Below are 19,548 nucleotides of genomic sequence, written 5' to 3'. Positions count from 1 at the left end.
CCATATTTCAGCTTTCTTCCTATACCCCTTGATGCCATTCAAATCTAAAAAAAATATCTCTTTCTTGAATACATTGTGATTTGGCCTCCACAGCCCTCTGTGAATTCCGCAGGTTCACCATCACCTGAGTGAAGAAATATCAGCATGCACGGTGTTGTGTGCTGTGCTTACATCATGGATGGAATGCACTGATGGTTTTGACAATATTGTTAACACTTGTTTTATAGAGCTATTGTATATTGTCATTTAGGGATTTTCTTTCTCGAAGACTTGATCACCATCGGTTACTGCTGTAATTACTTTTTCATACTAACACAAACATCGGTCTTTCTGTTATTACTTCTTATTTAATATATTGTTAACTGATGAGTGATATTGAAATTGTAAAACTAATTGCGTGAAAAATGCAGTCCAGCCATCAAAGTTGATTAATCTTTTGATATGTACTATGTTTGAATTGGAGATTGAGAATGGATTTGAGGTCCCTTGTGCTGAAATATGGCTGTTGCTTTTGGTAATTATAATGCAGCGGGTGAAAATATAATGCATGTTAGTTGTCCTGATCGGATTAGACCGGCAACAAACATATTAATCCAGGAGTTTGTTTGAATTAATAAGTTGGTGTACAGCAAATTTATTTCACGTGTAAACTATAACTTTGTGTGACCTGTTTTACATCAATGCTGTTTACTTGTACAGTGCTTTGTTGTGTTTGCTTTGGTTCCACCTGATAATTCAAGTTGGAATATTAATTTCAAGTACAATAATGTTTTGCCCTTATATGCTGATGTATACACTCTTAGTTCTACTGTGCAAAGAATGTCGGTGGAATAGCAATTTGTACACCTTGAGCTCAAATTCCATTGTGAAATTGAATTAATAATTCTGGTAATTTGAGAGATAAATTGGGAATCCTCAACAAACCTCAACCAGGAAGCCTATCACGAAACTGCCGAATTGTAGTAAGAAATAAACTGGTTCACATAATGTCCTTCAGGGTGAGAACCTGCCATATTTGGCAAATGGTATCACCATGAGCGATACTTGGTACGATCAATCTGTAGAACATTTGTTTATATACTGTTATAAAAATAAAGAGTACGTTTACTTCGCACACTTCATTGGATAAACAAACTCCATTTAAACGCTATCATTCCTTCGTTGCTGTCCTCATTTTACAAGCCATTCTTCAAAGAATAGTATATATCAAAATAATTTGTCAGCACCAATGTGCTAGGTACTTTCCTGAAAAACTAAACACTGCTCACGAATTAGCTGTTGTTTGGAATCTGTGCAAAGCAATTGCCCATCCTGCACCAAGTAGTTTTTATCTGCTGACTAATCTACAATACAACATGGGTCTTTCTTGGGGCACCAATCACCTTTAGGCAAGCTTTTACTCACAAAACATATTTTAACACATATTGAAACAGCACTGAACTGTGACATATTTAACAAAAAAAGACTACTATAGAGACAAATCCTTGTGCTCCTTCATTAAATGTTTTTACGATAAAGGTAGGTAGTCTTTTGAAGATTAAAGGGATTAAGGGTTATGGTGTTCAGGCCGGAAAGTGGAGCTGAGTCCACAAAAGATCAGCCATGATCTCATTGAATGGCGGAGCAGGCTCGAGGGACAAGATGGCCTACTCCTGCTCTTAGTTCTTATGTTCTTATGTTCAACTGAAAACTTAGAACCACAGAACCAGAGAGAGGTTATGGTGCAGAAAGAGGCCATTCAGCACATTGTGTCAGTGCTGACCAAAAAAGTTTTTTAAAAAAGGAACTAGCCGCCCATTTTAATCCGACTTTTCCAGCACATGGTCCATAGCCATGCAGGTTACAGCACTTTAGATGTAGATGCTTGAATGAGTTGAGCATTTCAGCCTCAGCCACCAACTGGATGAATACGGTCTTCCTCGTGTCCCCTCTGATCCTTCTACCAATGACCTTAAATCTATTCCCCCTGGTAATTGACCCCTCAGCAAGGGGAAACAAGTCTTTCCTGTCTATCCCACCTAGATCCCTAATAATTTTGTGCACCTCTATTAGGTCACCTGTTAGCCACCATTTTCTAAGGAAACAACCCGAGCCAATCCAATCTCTCCTGATGATTGCAATTTTTGAACCTTGGCAGAATTCTTGTACATCTTCTCTGCACTCGCTCCAGAGCAATTATGCCCTTCTTCTAATATGGTGACCAGAACTGTGTACACCATTCTCAGCTGTGGCCTAAACAGTACTTTATATAGTTCTGTCATCACACCCCTGCTTTCTGAGTCAATACCTCGCTCAATAAAATCATTCCATTTCATTTGCTTTCTTGACTACCTTGCCTACCTATCCTGCTACCTTCAAGGACCTGTGGACATGCATTCTAAGGTCTCTCGCTTCCTCCACCCCTCTCAATATCTTCCCGTTCATTGAGTATTCCCTTGCTTTGCTTGCCCCTCCCCTCCAAATGCATTCCTCAAACTTTTCCAAATTAAATTTAATTTGCCACTTCTGTGTCCACTCAACCAAATCATTAATATCATACTGGAGTCGACAGCTATCCAGTTAGGAACTATCAACCACATGACCAATTTTTGTATAATCTGCAAATTTCCCAATCATGCCATCCATATTAAGATTATTAATATGTAAAACAAGCAGCAAGAGCCTCAAGACAGCCCTGTCGAACACAAGTGGAAACCAGTTTACATTTGCAGAAATATTTATCCACCATTGCCTGTTGTTTCCTGTCACTGAGCCAATTTTGAATCCAACCTGCCACTTTCCCCTGTACCCCACGAGATCTCTTTTCTGACCAGCCTGCCATGTGGGACCTTGTCAAATACCTGACTGAAATCTATGTAGACTTAATGAATTTATCTTTATGCTCTATAGTTGTTCCACAAAGTAAGGACTAAAAGTGCATGTCCTTGTAATGGTGAGGCATTCATTAGTTTGAAATACTGCCCACTTTCCATTTGCTGCCTAGATTTGTGCTTGTTTTAATTTGAAAATGTTCTTTGTTTGAGCCCTACTTACTGCTCACCTGAAATTGAAAAAAAACCCTGAAATTAAAAACTCCTTTGGCCTATTGGATTTCCATTGTTCTTTCTTTGATAGAGAATGCCTGACTCTCATATACAGCAGGCACAGATCAAGTTAAAATTTTAAATCTTGCACTGATGATATTGTGGCTTGACTTGTTCTGTGTTATAATCTGGCTCAGCATGTTTTATATACAGAGTGTTATATTTGTGGTGTGCACATATGGTATCAAAATCATATAATTTTTGATTATAATACTTACGGATTCCATGTCTTCCACATTTGCCCAAACAGGCTATTAGTTTTGTACAGTTCATTTTTTTCAGCCATGTAAACTACAGTAAGATTTCAGTGCATGTGCCTATTTTCTGTTTCAGGGTATTAAGGCACGAATTCTGGAGACTTTAGTTATGCTTATTCTTCTCGGGCTTCTTATTTTGGGAATTGTCTGGGTGGCTTCTGCTCTGATTGATAACGATGCTGCCAGCATGGAATCTTTGTATGGTAAGTGACCTGGAAAACTATTAGAAATTCTGATTTCCTCCCACAGCATAGAACATAGAACATAGAAAATACAGCACAGAACAGGCCCTTCGGCCCACGATGTTGTGCCGAACCTTTGTCCTAGATTAATCATAGATTATCATTGAATTTACAGTGCAGAAGGAGGCCATTCGGCCCTTTGAGTCTGCACCGGCTCTTGGAAAGAGCACCCTACCCAAACTCAACACCTCCACCCAACACCAAGGGCAATTTGGACATTAAGGGCAATTTATCATTCAAAGATGTGCCGGTTAGGTGAATTGGACAATGATAAATTGCCCTTAATGTCCAAAATTGCCCTTGGTGTTGGGTGGAGGTGTTGAGTTTGGGTAGGGTGCTCTTTCCAAGAGCCGGTGCAGACTCAAAGGGCCGAATGGCCTCCTTCTGCACTGTAAATTCAATGATAGTCTCTGATTAATCGAGGACAAAGGTTCGGCACAACATAGTGGGCCGAAGGGCCTGTTCTGTGCTGTATTTTCTATGTTCTGATTGATTTTAAAATGCAATTATGCATTTACGGTGTTATTCTCTTTCTACAGTTACAATCCCAGCCGATCATGCTGGACAAGTCAGCTTCCAGAGTGAAAACTGGCTTGACAGATCCTAACTTGTTTGCAAACAAATTGTGGAGCAAAGTTACTGAACAAATTCACAGGAGTCTGCTGATAAATTCTTAACACAAAGAATAAAATGCTAATTTAACTAGAAAAATGAACTATATTACACAAGGCAAAAAGACTGGAAAGATATGATGGCGAACACAATGAAATTATTCAAACACTCACTGTTCCTTCACCCCTCAATATCTTTGCAGAATCATGCAAATTCAGAAAGTTAAAACAATTTATCCTAGCTAGCTAATATCCTTATATTCAGAGTAAATATGTGGTGCATGTGAGTTAATAGGCATTCCAAATGAATGACAGATGCAACCCAAGCAGATTCCATGGATTTCTTGACAACCCACCAGATGCGATCACACCACGAGCCAATTGGTCTCACTGAAACTCTTACAAAGGATTCTAACCTCAACGTTTGAAGGGCTCTCCCTGAAACTGTCTCTAAATGTTGTTCTTACTCATCTGACTTCAGCAGGGACCCATCTCCAGAGTTTCAATCTTGTCTTGAGATTTCCTTCCTCTGGATCTCCGCATAGACGTGAGCTTCACCTTCCAAGCACATTTTCAGATCTTTGGATGTGCCAAGCAGAACACCACTGCTTCAGAATGCCTGCAGAAAGCCAATACATGTCTGTCCTTGAGAATTGTCCAGGCTTCTCACAAGCCCGCTTTCCTTCATGTCTGCACTCCACAGCTCTTTCTTTCATTTAGAACCTAATTTTCTGTTCCTTCCTTTCAGGATCTGTTTCCGACCTCCAACTTTGTCCTTTACCTGGACATCCAAATGGGACCTCTTTTTGCCCCACTCGCTGGTTTGGGCCAACTTTTGTTTTGGGATTGGTTCCCTGTCCCTTTCTCCTGTGGAATGCTCCTTGGGTGTTGCAATCTGCGATGGCACTCTGCCTCAGGTCGCCTGATCTGTTGTTTCACTTTGCAGACACACAGGGCAATTCACAACCTAATGGATGTAAAAAAGCACTAACTGTGCATGTGCGACCATTCAGTGCATGCCGAGAAGACCCAAAGATCATCTTTTAAACTAGAACTGTACATGTATCTTGGGTTTAATCACAGTACATTTCCCCACATACCAGCTTTTATAAACCAACTAATCATGGGAATGCCTGAACAATTTGCAGAAAAAGATGAAGCTGCACCTTGTAGATGAAACTGCAACTAGAAAAATGAATTTTCTCACTAATTTCTTCTTGTGGTAGAACAATGCATCAGCCATATGTTATTGGAGCAGGAAGTGCAGTATACAGAACTGCAGATATTCAGAGATTCAGTTAAATCAATTAAGAATAATATTCCTGATTTAAGCCAATTTTACCTTATTTAATGTAGTAATTTTTGTGTATTCATATCCTGGCATATTACATTTTGAAGCGAATTTCTGGAATCCGAGACCATTGTTATTTTTGCATAGTTGTGACCATGAGTCTTACTGAGATCTCCGTGACAATAGAAGTTGACTATTGCTGATCCTCTTACTAAGGCATGTTGCTGATGTTTGCGACATACTGAAGATTCTGCAGCACTCCTCAGAAACTGGAAAACTACCAAGTGAACGCATTCCGCTGAGCATGTAATGATGGGAGAGATACAAAGGCCTGGTTGAGGGGTTTAGGAAATGTTTTTGACAGGATTGAGGAAGGTGAGAAAGTACCGTGTTCTCAGGAGGGAATTCAGGAGCACAGGTTGTAGCTGGGAGGGATAGTCAAAGAGGTGCAGGGTTGGTTCGGCCATGAGAAGATTTGAAAGTAGAGTGGAAGAAATGGAATATATTGAATCACAGACTGCTTTATTAAATAAAAAATAGATCCTTGCTTTGGTGCTTGTGCATAATAGAATGGGTATTGTATGATTTTTATACCCATTTAGAGGTGCTATTAGGATTTGGTCCTGCTGTCCCCAAAAGAAGTCGAAGGCAGCCTCAGTGCCAAGGTGTGCTGTTTAAAAGGCCTGCCTCAGTGCTCTGGGATTTTGTTCCAGTTATAATGAAAACCAGCAACAGCCCTGCAGCACTCTCTCCTCCTTTACCTGCACATCCCACCTCATCCCCCACATACTTCCATGCAACTTCATGCTCCCACACAAACCCTGTGGCCCCTCATATGCTAAATGCCAACCTATGGCATTTCTATGCACATTTACCCACCATACCAACTCTGTATCGAACCAATGAACCTATAATGGCAATAGCATATATAGTTTTTTAAAAAGCTTTAAAAAATCATTCACTTCAAAAAGAATTGTTTCCCGACAGCCCAATAAAAGTGTCAATCATCCAGACGCTTTAAGTTTTCAGTAGCAGAAACTGTAAGTACTTGAAATCTCAATTTTGTGTAAATAAACATTGTGCAAAAGATTAGAAAACAAGCACCATCAATCAAGCAATATTTTTCCTGGGCAGCAGTGGATCCATTAGTGTACTGGATGCCTGGGCTCTCAGCAAGCCTCGTTGTGCATTCTTGACTCGTTATCAGCAACTCATGATCTACACCAACCTTTAACCTCCTCTGGTGCAAAACAGAAACCCTGTGGGTGTGGGGTTGTGAATACTGGAATTTGGACCTGGCTGCCATTTACTTCCCTCGACGGAGTCTCCCTGACTCCGGTCCCTTATTTAGGAATTCAAGAGCCGTCATAAAGAGTAAAAAACAAAGCTAATGTGACTTGTGACTCATGTGAATTCTAAAAGCTGCCTGACGTAGCATATACTATAGTTTATACTATAAAATAAATAAGTACAAATAATGTTTACTTCAAACTATTATAACACCTGGTTTTGAAATTCTATGAAATAATACAATGTTGTCATCTCTAAATGCTTTTAAAATTCAGTGTGAAGAAGGAATTACATTTTGAGTAAAAGCTTGTAACAATGTGCTCATTTGTTTATTTTGGGTTTTAACTTAAATTTTATTATGGTGTCCGTTTATTGTAATTTCCAGAATGCTTATTTGACTAGAGAATTTGAAGGAATTGCATTTTACCAAAAACGTTTATTCCCTGTTTTCTTTACTCCATCAGATCTTTGGGAATTTTATCTTCCTTATTTATATTCCTGCATTTCATTGATGGGAGGTTTATTACTTCTACGTAAGTAACTATTCAATAACTGAAGGGTTAGGATATGAACTTATATAAAATGCAATATCACAATGAAACATTCATCACCTTTTGTGGCTGGAATGATGGTGGTTGCATCGCAGTAGAAGAAACCTGTGGAGCTGCAGCAGCAGATATCCTCACGTGAGGAAGTGAATATGGAAGCCCTGCAAAATAACAGAACCCAGTGACTGATGGATCAGGGCAAGCTCCAATGAAGGAGAAAAACTCCAGCCACATGATTCAGAAAATTGAGGGGGTGGTAGTTGTTGGATGTACTACAAAAGGAGCAGTGTTTATTACGATATGCACAACATTGAGAATAAACAATGCCGTTGAAAACATTTTGCAATAATTGTCAATTATGCAACTATATTTTCAAATTTTTTGCTTAAGATATGCTGTGAACAGAATGCCTGATTAAAAATTGTAGGATTTTATCCAATTTTGACCACAACTCATGATCAGGCCACTTCATTTTCTAATATAAATTATATTCTGAGCGGTGTTAAAAGTGTACCATGTGGCAAATGCTTTCTTTGACACACTTGCCTCCTGTCACACTTAAGATATCACAATTTAACGCATCCTGTGGCTCAGCATGAACAACATCATGGGAGATTAACTGGTTTATTTAATTATTATTACGTTTGGAAATCACTTGCGTACTGAAGTTTTCATTGACCAGAAATTGACTTTTTTTATCATTGAAGCACATTATAGGTACAGTGTCTCAAATCCGACTATCTGAAAACCTGCAATGCCCAAAACTGGGCAATTTTTAAAGAGGCGATGCATCACTTTTTGTTTTTAATTCATGAGTAAAATAACTAGATTGTTGGGCTAGATGTTGCTGTGGTGCGCTGACTAATTATTGGCTTTGTGTGCCTGTCTTTTCCTGCGCTCTGAGTGACCCTTCACTTTATCTGAACCGCCTGACCCGAAAACAGGCAAGATCCAAAATCTGGCATGGACTTGGTCCTGGGGTTGTTGGTTTTAAGACCCTTTACCTGGACCATATTCTCTGGTGGAAGAAACACTACTTATACTGGAACAGTGCATTGTTTTCACCAAAATTGTTTTTTTTTAATTAAATTTTCTTTCAGGCAAATGGTCAGAATTTGTTACTTAATTGTATGCCATGTCAATATCCATTTCCACCAATAGATGGAGTGCTGCAAGCATATTTGGTGTTCCATTTAGAATGGGGGAGGGGAGTTCAATTTGTTCGGCATATATTGTTGGTTGATCTCCTTATTGATAACTACAGCAGTTGTTCGACTAGTTCCTGATGGGAGGAGGATTGTGGATTGGGCAAAATGGTTGCAGAAAATAGTGAAATTATGAATTGGATGCAGAAATATTGATAGGTGAGGCTGTATGTACATAAGTTATTGAAGGTGTCAGGACGTGTTGAGAAGGCCATTATAAGGTATTTAGGATCTTTTGAGTTATAAATTGAGGTATAACAATACAAAAGAAGGAAGTTATGCTAAATCTCAGTGAATTATTATGCCCTGAATAAACTATTTCTATAACTTGGAATGACATCAGCAATCACTGTATTCTACTACTAAATTTGAGGTGCTGGTGTTATTCTGGCACTGGCACTGCAATAAGAATGCCTATCTAGACTTTTGCAATAAATGGGCACTACAACTTGAAGGAGATTCAGTAATAACTTTAGAGAGAGAATTGGATAAATATTTGAAAAGGAAACCACTGCGGGGCTGTTAGGACTCTTCTTTTACCTTCTAATAATAGATTGTCTGGTTGATTGGAGATGTAGAAAATATGACGTTATTACTAATTATTCACTTTAATACTTTGCATAAGAACTGAATCAAAACTTAGAAATGAAATATCAAACAATATATTAACTGGTCAAATACATGGCAAAGAAAAGCATTAAACATTGCAGCATAAAGAAATCACTTCAAACAGATGAATTAAGAATTAGGTACGGCAGGAATTCAGGAACGAAACCTCGACCACAAGGTCTTACTTTTAAGGAAATCCTTATCTATAGTCTAATCCCTCATATACTCTCATCGGTTTCTAATTCTCAGCTGAGACCTCCTGAATTGTTCAAATGGATGTCTATTACTTCGAGGATGATTTGTCAATCAAATATTGGCCATTACTTAAGATTGAATGGTGTACATCAAGTTTGTTCAGCATCTCATGAAAATGGGTTTCTCATGTCACTGCTGGCCATAGATCATGCTGTAACTAATTAGTTGATACATTCTTATTGCTAAATGCACTGAAATACAATAGTGAATTCACCATATGAAAGATTCACTGAAACAATGTCTAAATTTCCACAGACAAGACACGAGAGTTCAATACTTGATTTATTATCTAAAACAGTGACTGTCTTCTCACAGTCAAGGTATTTTTAATAATTTCACTCTTTCGCTATGTTTTCAATTATCCCCTGAAACCATGAATAAATCAATGAATCAATAAATCAATAATCTATCAGGGGCTTTGGGGAAAGATCAGGAAGTTTGACTTGGTGGATAACGCTCTCAAAGAGCTAGCAAGGGTACAGTGGGCGCATGGCTTCCTTCTGTGCTACTCCATTATTCTAGCTTGTTTTTCAAATTTGGTGATAATTTCTGGATATTAAATTTTAAAAATTACGATTTTACCATTGCAGAAGTATGTTCTTGTCATTACATTTTGCAACTCTTGTGCTGTGTGATTGAAGTACTGTCCTCATAGAGCCTCCATTTATGATGTGACTTCTGGTTGCAGTTTCCAACATACACTTTTGTGCTGACCCTGTAGGTTTGTATGTCAACCAGCAGAGGTCACTAACAACTTGCCATACTGCCGGAACACAAGTGAAAATCTTTTGTGTTCATCTGTTACAGAACCATGGCTGACAATTCAGCAGCAGTTGGGGTTACTCAGCAAGTGGCTGTGAATATTACATGGTCTTTGCTCATGACGAGACCCAACCTGACCCAGCTTGTCACAGCACACTGGCTGCAATTTCAGCTCTTTCTTGGAGAGGTGAAGATTACCATAAAATATTACTGTGCAATATCATAAACATATTTATTTTAATCAGACTTTTGTAATTAATTTGCCAGTTGAATTTTGGATTCGAGCCAGACAGTTGCTAAATAGGAGAGAGTTAAAGAAATGAAGAGCAACACTGACCTGTTTTTCTTTGGAAGATGGTCTTCATTGACTATATACAGAACTCTGCTCATGCACAAGTAAGATTGATGTTTAGTCATTTGGACCCAGCCACAGTGTAGTGCAAGACAAAATCCCAACAGTCTTCAACATGTACTGTTGTCCATGAATATTACATTAGCTGACCTGATGTTGACTGGTTGTTTCTTTTAATGTGAAGACGCAAGAGAATAGTTTGTGTGTGGGAGCAATATCAAGAAAAACATCAGACTGAAAACCTTATCATTTATATAAATAAAGAGATTCATGTTAGGTACCCTTCTGCAATCTTCAGCCTGTGCTATTCTAATAGATAGATAGAGCCGAAACACATTTAAAGTTATCAATTTGGCAATTTATTATACTATGCATAAATAAATACGGTTCAAATGTTCCATCTTTATTTGTTTCACATGAAATCACAATCGAGTCTTTTCTGGGCAAATATTTAATCCAATAGCCTCTGTATTCTTACTGCAGTGGCAATAGAAGGCTTCAGACATGCTTAGGGTGTGGAAGGATGCATGCGTTTGAAATTTGGCATTATCCCAGAATTGTTACAGTGCAGCAGGAGGACATTCAGCCCATCGAGTCTGCCCTGGCTCTTAAAGTGCAACCTACCTTGTCCCATTTCCCTGTAAACCCCGTAGGGGCTGTTTAGCACAGGGCTAAATTGCTGGCTTTGAAAGCAGACCAAGGCAGGCCAGCAGCACGGTTCAATTCCCGTAACAGCCTCCCTGAACAGGCGCCGGAATGTGGCGACTAGGGGCTTTTCACAGTAACTTCATTTGAAGGCTACTTGTGACAATAAGCGATTTTCATTTCATTTCAACCATACACATTCTCTCATTTCAGATAGCAAGTGTTGATCTAGCCTGCCTCCACCATCTTCTCGGGAAGATTGTTCCAGACTCCAACCATTCTCACATCACTGTTATTCCTTTTGCCGCTTATTTTGTACATGTGCCCTCGGTTGTTGATGCTGCCTTGTTTGGGAACAGTTTCTCATTATTTGTCCAGTTAGTGAAGTATGTTGTTTATTGATATCAACCTAAGTTGAGTTCACCTATATACATTAAACAGCCTTTTATTTCATCGTGACACTGAATTACAATTTATTTATCTGAAAAAGTAATGGAGGTTTTCCGAAATGTGTTAATAAGTCAGTTTGATTCACAGTTAGGAACCTCATACATATAGCCTAATTGATAAGTTGATGGAAGTGAATCCATAATTGAGGTAGATACATGAGCTTGATCGGTGGGATAGCACAAAAGCAAAATATTATAGATGCTGCAAATCTGAAATAAAAATAGAAAAAACTAGAGAGACTCCAGTTAAGCAGCACTTGTGGAGACACAGACACTGGGAGAGAGCTTAAATGGTAAATAATTTGTATTTAGTGTCACAAGTAGGCTTACATTAACGCTGCAGTCCAATTCAAAGCACATCTTTCGGGACTTGTGGGATGAAACCGGAGCACCCGGAGGAAACCCACACAGACACTGGGAGAACGTGCAGATTCCGCACAGACAGTTACCCAAGCCGGGAATCGAACCTGGGTCCCTGGCTTCTTTCTGGAAGCATTGCTATTTTAAGCTAACTTTATTTAGTTTGCTGGAATTTCCTCAAAAGGAAGCGGATAGTGGATTAATGGGTAGATGAGTCAGTGAAGGAAAGGGAAGATGAAAATTGAGTGGGATGGAACGTCATCGTTAACACCTTCACCGAGGCACACGAGAGCATGGGCCTTGCACTAAGCATCTGTTAGACAAAGGTCTTCTACCAACCTTCCCACACCACACAGCATTGAGCCCCGGTTATCAAAATCCATGACAAGATTGTTAGCGGGAATTAATCCGAAAGAATCACTTGACATTCCTGTCTGCTCCAAACGTCAATCAGTTTATTGTTGTTACACCGGTGGGAAGGAAGCTTCTGGGCGAAACCAGATACCTCTCCAATAAACAAAGAGAATCATCGATATTTATATAGTTTCAAACAGTTACTCAGTCCATCTCGGCTGGACACAACCCAATCATAATGATTATAGATTACATACATCGGTGTGCTAAATCCAATGAAATTCGTTATTCGGCAGCATGGGGCTGCGTGATCCACTCATGGACAGATAGACACTTACTCTAGATGTTTTCCGGCCTCTGCATCAACTGCCCTCGGACCTCCTTGATGCACCACAAACTGAGACGCCCATATCTCAAACTTGTTGCTGACTGGTACCACAGAGAGCATTCAGCCACCTCTGAATGTGTGTTTATGTGAACTGACCCTCTGCAAGAATGTGCCAAGTTTGCTAGCTAAATCCCATTATGCTTTTGCAATTGTTATACTCCATGTTAACTAGGATTTATACATTATTAATGTGATAGAAAATAATATGTATTGAACATAAACACAATATAGGTGCCTCTGCCTTGGGCCTACATCAATAAGATCTTGGACGAAGTGCACCACTCTCCATATCTTGGGAACCTCCTGTCAACAAAGGCAGACATGGACAGTGATGTTTAATACTCTCTTCTGTGTGCCAGCGCAGTCATCGGTTGCCTGCGGAAGTGTGTGTTTGTGGAAAAGGACCCCGCACAGTAGTGATACCTGCTTTCCTATATGGCTCAGAGATGTGAACTATAAATAGTAGGCCCCTCAAAACCCTGGAGAAATACCACTAGCAAGATCCTGGAAATCCATTGGCAGGATAGGCGCACCAACATCAGTGTTCTTGCTCAGCCAACATCCCTAACATCGAAGAATTGATCATGCTCTATCAGCTCTGCTGGGTGGGCCACATCCGCATGCCTGACACTAGCCTCCCTAAATAAGCTTTCTACTTGGAGCTCCGCCCCGCAGACGAGCCCCAGGAGGGCAGAAGAGACGCTTCAAGGGCACCCTCGAAGCCTCCTTTAAAAAGTGCAACATCCCCACTAACACCCGGGCATCCTTGGCACAAGATCATCCATGTGGAGGAAATGTATTCAGGAAAGAGCTGAACACCTAGAGTTCCAGCGCCAAGAGCAAGCTGAAGCTAACTGTCGACAGCGAAAGGAATGCTTGACAACCCGGGAACCCCACCCACCTGTTCCTCCAATCACTGCCTGCGAGCAGTGAACTCCACACTTGTCTGAGAACTCCTTTTTAGGGTGGATTTGAGTCATCCTCTACTCCGAGGGACTGCCAAAGTAGAGGTCTGGACAAATGATGCAGAGACTCGAGTTTCAATCTCACCACCGTAGTTATGGAACTATATTCAGTTAATTAAATAAACCTGTAATTAGAATAGTATTCGTAATGGTGGCCATGAAATTACTGGTGGAAATAAATCTGTAATTTAAAAACTAGTGTCAGTAATGGTAACTGTAAAAACCCGGCTCACAAATGCCCTTTGGGGGAGGATTCTGCTTTACTTGCCCACTGTGGCCTACGTTTTGAAATAGTCCAGTCCTCTATCTGATATGATTTTTAAGTGCTGAAACAAGAATTATTGCATCTTCATGGGTTATTTGTTTGAGAGTCCCAGGAAATATGTCTGTCCCTTGCAAGAAAGTTGAACAGACTGACATTCTCAGAGCTATCATTATAGAATTTACAGTGCAGAAGGAGACCATTCGGCCTACTGGCCGTTGGAACAAGCACTCCACTTAAACCCACCACTTTACCCCATCCCTGTAACCCAGTAACCCCACCTAACCTTTATGGACACCCAAGGGCAATTTAGCACGGCCAATTCACCTAACCTGCACATCTTTGGACTGTGAGAGGAAACCGGAGCACCCGGAGGAAACCGGAGCAGACACGGGGCGAATGTGCATACTCCGCACAGTGGCCCAAGTTGCGAATCAAACCTGGGACACTGGAGCTGTGAAGCAACTGTGCTAACACTGTACTACCATGCCGCCCTATAAAATGCGATGCAGGGCTCATCCGGGATTTGAACCCGGGAACTCTCACATTTTATGGCAATGGAACGCCCGAGGTGGAAATCATGCCCCGAGACCAATGAGCCAATCGACATGTGATCTGCACCAAACAAAGTTGAAACAAACTTCAGAACATGTACAATGGACATTGAGCTTTGACTTGGGGCTGAAAGCCACGCCCTTCTGGGCAAAGGGCTTAAGGCGTAGTTTATGCAATAGTGGAAGATAAGAAAACAAAGGTAGTTTTGAGGGACATGTTTGTATTGGTAAACATTAGAAATGAGGTATATTGTTAAGTGGATTTAATTTAATGTTTCTGTACAACCTATAGTTAGATTCACCCTGGGCGAAGGTGTTTGTATGTGTGGGGCTTGGTTAAGTTCTGACTGTTTAAATTGTGCTTGGAGAGGGCTATGGCGTGCAGAGTAAATCAATAGGCCAACAGAGGTATGCAGTGTTGCTTAGCAACTGGGGCCTTGTAAGGTAGAGAATATGGCAGTTTTAGTTTAACTGAATTTGATTACAGCTGAAGATAGGATCTCAGGGAGTGAATGTCTCTCATCTCTGCCAGAAGAAAGACTGGATAGGACGGGAGCTGCAAAGAGGCAGGCTGCTAAGTGGAGTGGAAGCTTTGTTTAAAGGTGTCATTTGTAAAACCTGGATTAGATTTATGAATGCATGCTGCATAATTATGGAAGAAGGTTTTAAAGTGTATTTTTGTGAGTAGAGTTTGGAAATTCTGATGTGACAATCATCTGGAGGGATTCTCAGGAGACCCCCCACAAACATTCATTTGGGGTTCCGAGTGGAGAATGTATTTGCCCACAGTTATCTTATGTGCTTTAAAGGACTTTATGGTAATGAGACATTGGTTGATTAAGATGTATTTTGTAATCCATGTTAATCTGAAAATCTGTGTGTAATTGTGAAGATAATGTGGAGTAAAGGAGTATTGTATAACAATCCAATATTTCATGTTTAATAAACATTTTTTCCCCTTGTTAAAACAAATGAGCAGTTCTGTAACTCTGTTCCTCCATGTATTATTTAAAGGAAAAGTAAACGTTGCAGTCTTTTGAGTCAAGGTTCAATCCAGTTATAACACCAATTGGGATCATAACAAAAGTGGGGACTCTTGCCGGATTTCAAAATGTGGTGAAAGGGTTATTGGATACTGAGTAGTAAAACCTGGTCTGGGATTTATTGTTAAATGGTGGGATATGTGAATCCTTTGACAATAGTCTGGAATTTTAATCAATCCTGCTGTTGAATTTAGGCTTGCTTTTTTAATTTAAAAACAAACTTTCATCATTGAAGGTTACATGGGTTGCAATCCTAGTCTTAGTCAAGAGGCTAAGTGAGTTCCAGGACTGCAGAATTAAAAGGCCCGCCATGTTATCAGGCTAGATGATGGGATATTCTTGCATCCTTACTTAGAATTTTACTTATTAGAAGACCATGATTTCTTGCATAGTTCTGATAGTGGGAGGTAGGGTATAGGGAATCACAAAGCAGACCTCAAAACAGACAAATGAGTTTTGAATAACCTTCAGGTTTTGTGTCCGTTAGATCAGAAAACTTTGTTCCAATTTTCAAGTAGGACTCTTTGTATTGGCTAATAGGTGCTGCACAGAATTATATTGCTGAATGAATTGTATTGGCCCAATAGAGAAATCGAGTGTCAAAATCCTCAATCTAAAGAAGCACACAATATTAACAGCTTGGGTTAATTTCCATATGTTCGGCTTGCAATGGATTTACAAAGAGGTGTATTAGCAGTTTCAGTCAATACTTTACTTTTAAGTGGAAACAGATGCTGCAAAACACGTGACCGTGGGGCTATCTGAAGCTCCAATGTCAAAGTCTAAGTTTTAAAAAATAAATTTGAGTACCCAATTTTTTTTTTTCAGTTAAGGGGTAATTTAGCGTGGCCAATCCACGTAACTTGCACATCTTTGGGTTGTTGGGGGTGAAACCCACGCAGACATGGGGAGAATGTGCAAACTCCACACGGACAGTGATCCACGGCCGGCATCCGAACTCGGGTCCTCAGCCCTGCAGTCCCAGTGCTAACCACTGCGCCACATGCCACCCCTGAAGTCTAAGTTGATGCCGAATTAAATATGGACATCATAGTCATCTAGGGAATTTGCATATCTTTTTGTTGAAGGATGGGTCAACAGAAAATATAGATACTTGGAATACTGAGAAAATAGAGGGATACAAGGATAGTGCAAGAAGGTTGGCCTAACTACCGATGGCAGCCCCCGGATCGGCTTGCCCAGTCCCCGGAGCTCCCGACTGCAAGACCCGGCCCAACGCGACCCCCAGAGACCCGCCCAGCGACCTGACCCGTAGAGGCCCGCCCAACAACCCGACCGACCTGGTGATGGAAGAAGGAAAAATCCACGTGGAGGCCCGACCGGGCCTACTTCAAGATCCGACCCCAGGAGCGCCCAGGGAGGGAACAGACCACGGGACCCAGCCCAACCTGCCTCAGGAAGCCCCTGCCCATGACCCAGGACCCCCGAAACGGCAGAGACCCCGCGCGAGGATCCAAACGCGCTGCAAAGTATTCCCGCACCCGTAAAACGCTGGGACCCATCCAGATCGCTAACATGCCCCCCTAGCAACCACTCTACCTCAACCAGTGCCCGGGACGCTGCCAGACGCGACCCCAGATACGTAAACAGCGCCCTGGACCCCGCCAGACCCAACCACCTACCTTCCACAAGAGCTGACATCTGCCATCGGATCCCAGGATCATCCAACAGCAGCCGCCGACCGAGGAAGCGAGGGAAACGCGGCGGTCTGCAGGTTAGACTGAAGCAACGCGGTTTCAAGACCCCTCTCCCCAGCATACTCCTGGCAAACGTCCAAGCGATCGAAAACAAGCTAGATGAACTTAACGCCAGACTTACCTCTCAGAGGGAAGTAAGAGACTGCTGTGTGCTCTATTTCACAGAGACATGGCTCACCCCCGCCTCACCGGACTGTGCCATGCAACCTGAAGGCTTCTCAGCGGGCGGACCGCACGGCATCATCAGGCAATGCGAAGGGTGGAGGGGAGTGCCTCCTCATCAACTCCTCCTGATGTGGCGACCTACTGCTCCCAGACCTGGAATATCTGACTGTGAAGTGCCGCCCATATTATCTTCCTCGTGGGTTCACTTCAGCCATTATCACAGCAGTCCACATCCCACCCCAGGCAGAAGTGAGGAAGGCGCTGGATGAACTATACACAGTTATAAACAACTATGAAACAGAACACCCGGAGACCTTGTTCATCGTGGCCTGAGACTTCAACAAGGCCAACTTCCAGAGTGTACTGCCAAAATTCCAACAGCACATCTGCCCAACCAGGGGCGACAACACTCTTGACCACTGCTACTCAAAAATCAAGGGCGCCTACCGTTCCATCCCCCGACCACACTTTGGGAAATCAGACCATAAGACAGTGCTCCTTCTCCCGGCATACAAGCAGAAACTCAAGCGGGAGAATCCAGCTAAGAAGATTGTGCAGTGCTGGTCCGAGGAGACAGAAGAGCTCTTATGTGACTGTTTAGAGACAGTGGACTGGTCCATATTTAAGAACTCAGCGACCAACTTAAATGAGTATGCCACTACCGTCACCGACTTCATCAGCAAATGTGTGGAACACTGCGTGCCAAAGAAAGCAGTACGTACGTTCCCCAACCGGAAACCATGGCTCAATCGCGAGATTGACTCCCTACTGAAGGACAGATCTGAGGCGTTCAAGACAGACGATCCTGTTGTCGAGTGCCCCAGCAGCCCATAATTCTAGGGGTGCACATCTCCAAAAATCTGTCCTGGCCCACCCACGTCGACGCTACCACCAAGAAAGCACAACAGCGCCTATACTTCCTCAGGAAACTAAGGAAATTCCGCATGTCCACATTAACCCGTACCAACTTTTCCAGATGCACCATAGAAAGCATCCTTTCTGGCTGCATCACAGCCTGGCATGCAACTGCTCGGCCCAGGACCGCAAGAAACTTCAGAGAGACGTGAACACCGCCTAGTCCTGCCTCCCATCCATTGACTCCATCTACACCTCCCGCTGCCTGGGGAAAGCAGGCAGCATAATCAAAGATCCCTCCCACCCGGCTTACTCACTCTTCCAACTTCTTCCATTGGGCAGGAGATACAGAAGTCTGAGAACACGCACGAACAGACTCAAAAACAGCTTCTTCCCCACTGTTACCAGACTCCTAAATGTCCCTCTTATGGACTGACCTCATTCACACTACACCCCTGTATGCTTCATCCGATGCCAGTGCTTATGTAGTTATATTGTATATGTTGTGTTGCCCTATTGTGTATTTTACTTTCTTCCCATGTATTGAATGATCTATTGAGGTGCTCGCAGAAAAATACTTTACTCTGTACCTCGGTACACATGACAATAAACAAATCCAATCCAATATAAGGTAAAAGATTAATTGAATTGTGAAGCAGGCTTGAGGGCTGCTTAGCCTACTGCTGCCCCTATTTCTTACGTTGTGTTAAATGGAGTTGGAATAGCAGTCTCGCACCAAATTTCTTCAGATTGTATATTTTTGTAAATCAATTATGTGTATAGCTTGAAGATAAAATTGATTCATTCCAACTCTTTTTTTATCAAACTTCATATGAGCTTGTTGCATGTTATATATTTACAAAAACAAGATGGTGGCATTGAAGAAGATTGGAGGAGGTGGGTAACACTGGGTTTTAAAGTGATGAGGTATGAAAACTTGTTGAGGTAAACATGTTTTAAAAGGATGGAAAAAGACTGGGAAAGGTTTTTTGAAGGTTTTTAAACTGACCTAATGTTTTTCGCAATGTGGAAATAAATGTTCTATCCCTTGAATAAGGGAATGTGAATTATTAGACCAAATTGAAAACTAAATATTACAAGCTACCATATTTTAAGCAGTCACTACTTAATACTTGACTCTTTGGAATAGATTGTTAGAAAGCTTAGGAACACACAGAATCTTTTATTAAAAAATGCATTTAGATAGTTCCTTTCAAAATTATCCAACATCTCAAGGTGCTTTACAACCAATGAAGTTGGGGCCGCACAGTTTCATAGTGGTTAG

At 41.3% G+C, this 19,548-nt stretch overlaps 1 protein-coding gene across 2 annotated transcripts in view; it reads left to right on the top strand.

Moving 5' to 3' along the window:
* Nucleotides 1–19,548, top strand: part of lmbr1 (limb development membrane protein 1) — a 316,729-nt gene that overhangs the window by 165,662 nt on the left and 131,519 nt on the right. For both annotated transcript variants that reach the window (XM_072508212.1, XM_072508213.1), the window contains 2 exons: nucleotides 3,417–3,543; nucleotides 7,239–7,307. In XM_072508212.1, the coding sequence (XP_072364313.1) occupies nucleotides 3,417–3,543; nucleotides 7,239–7,307 (196 nt within the window). The remainder of the gene's footprint in view (nucleotides 1–3,416; nucleotides 3,544–7,238; nucleotides 7,308–19,548) is intronic.

Source organism: Scyliorhinus torazame, chromosome 6, assembly GCF_047496885.1.
Source record: "Scyliorhinus torazame isolate Kashiwa2021f chromosome 6, sScyTor2.1, whole genome shotgun sequence".
NCBI lineage: Eukaryota > Metazoa > Chordata > Chondrichthyes > Carcharhiniformes > Scyliorhinidae > Scyliorhinus > Scyliorhinus torazame.
This window is presented reverse-complemented; position numbering and strand designations above follow the sequence as displayed.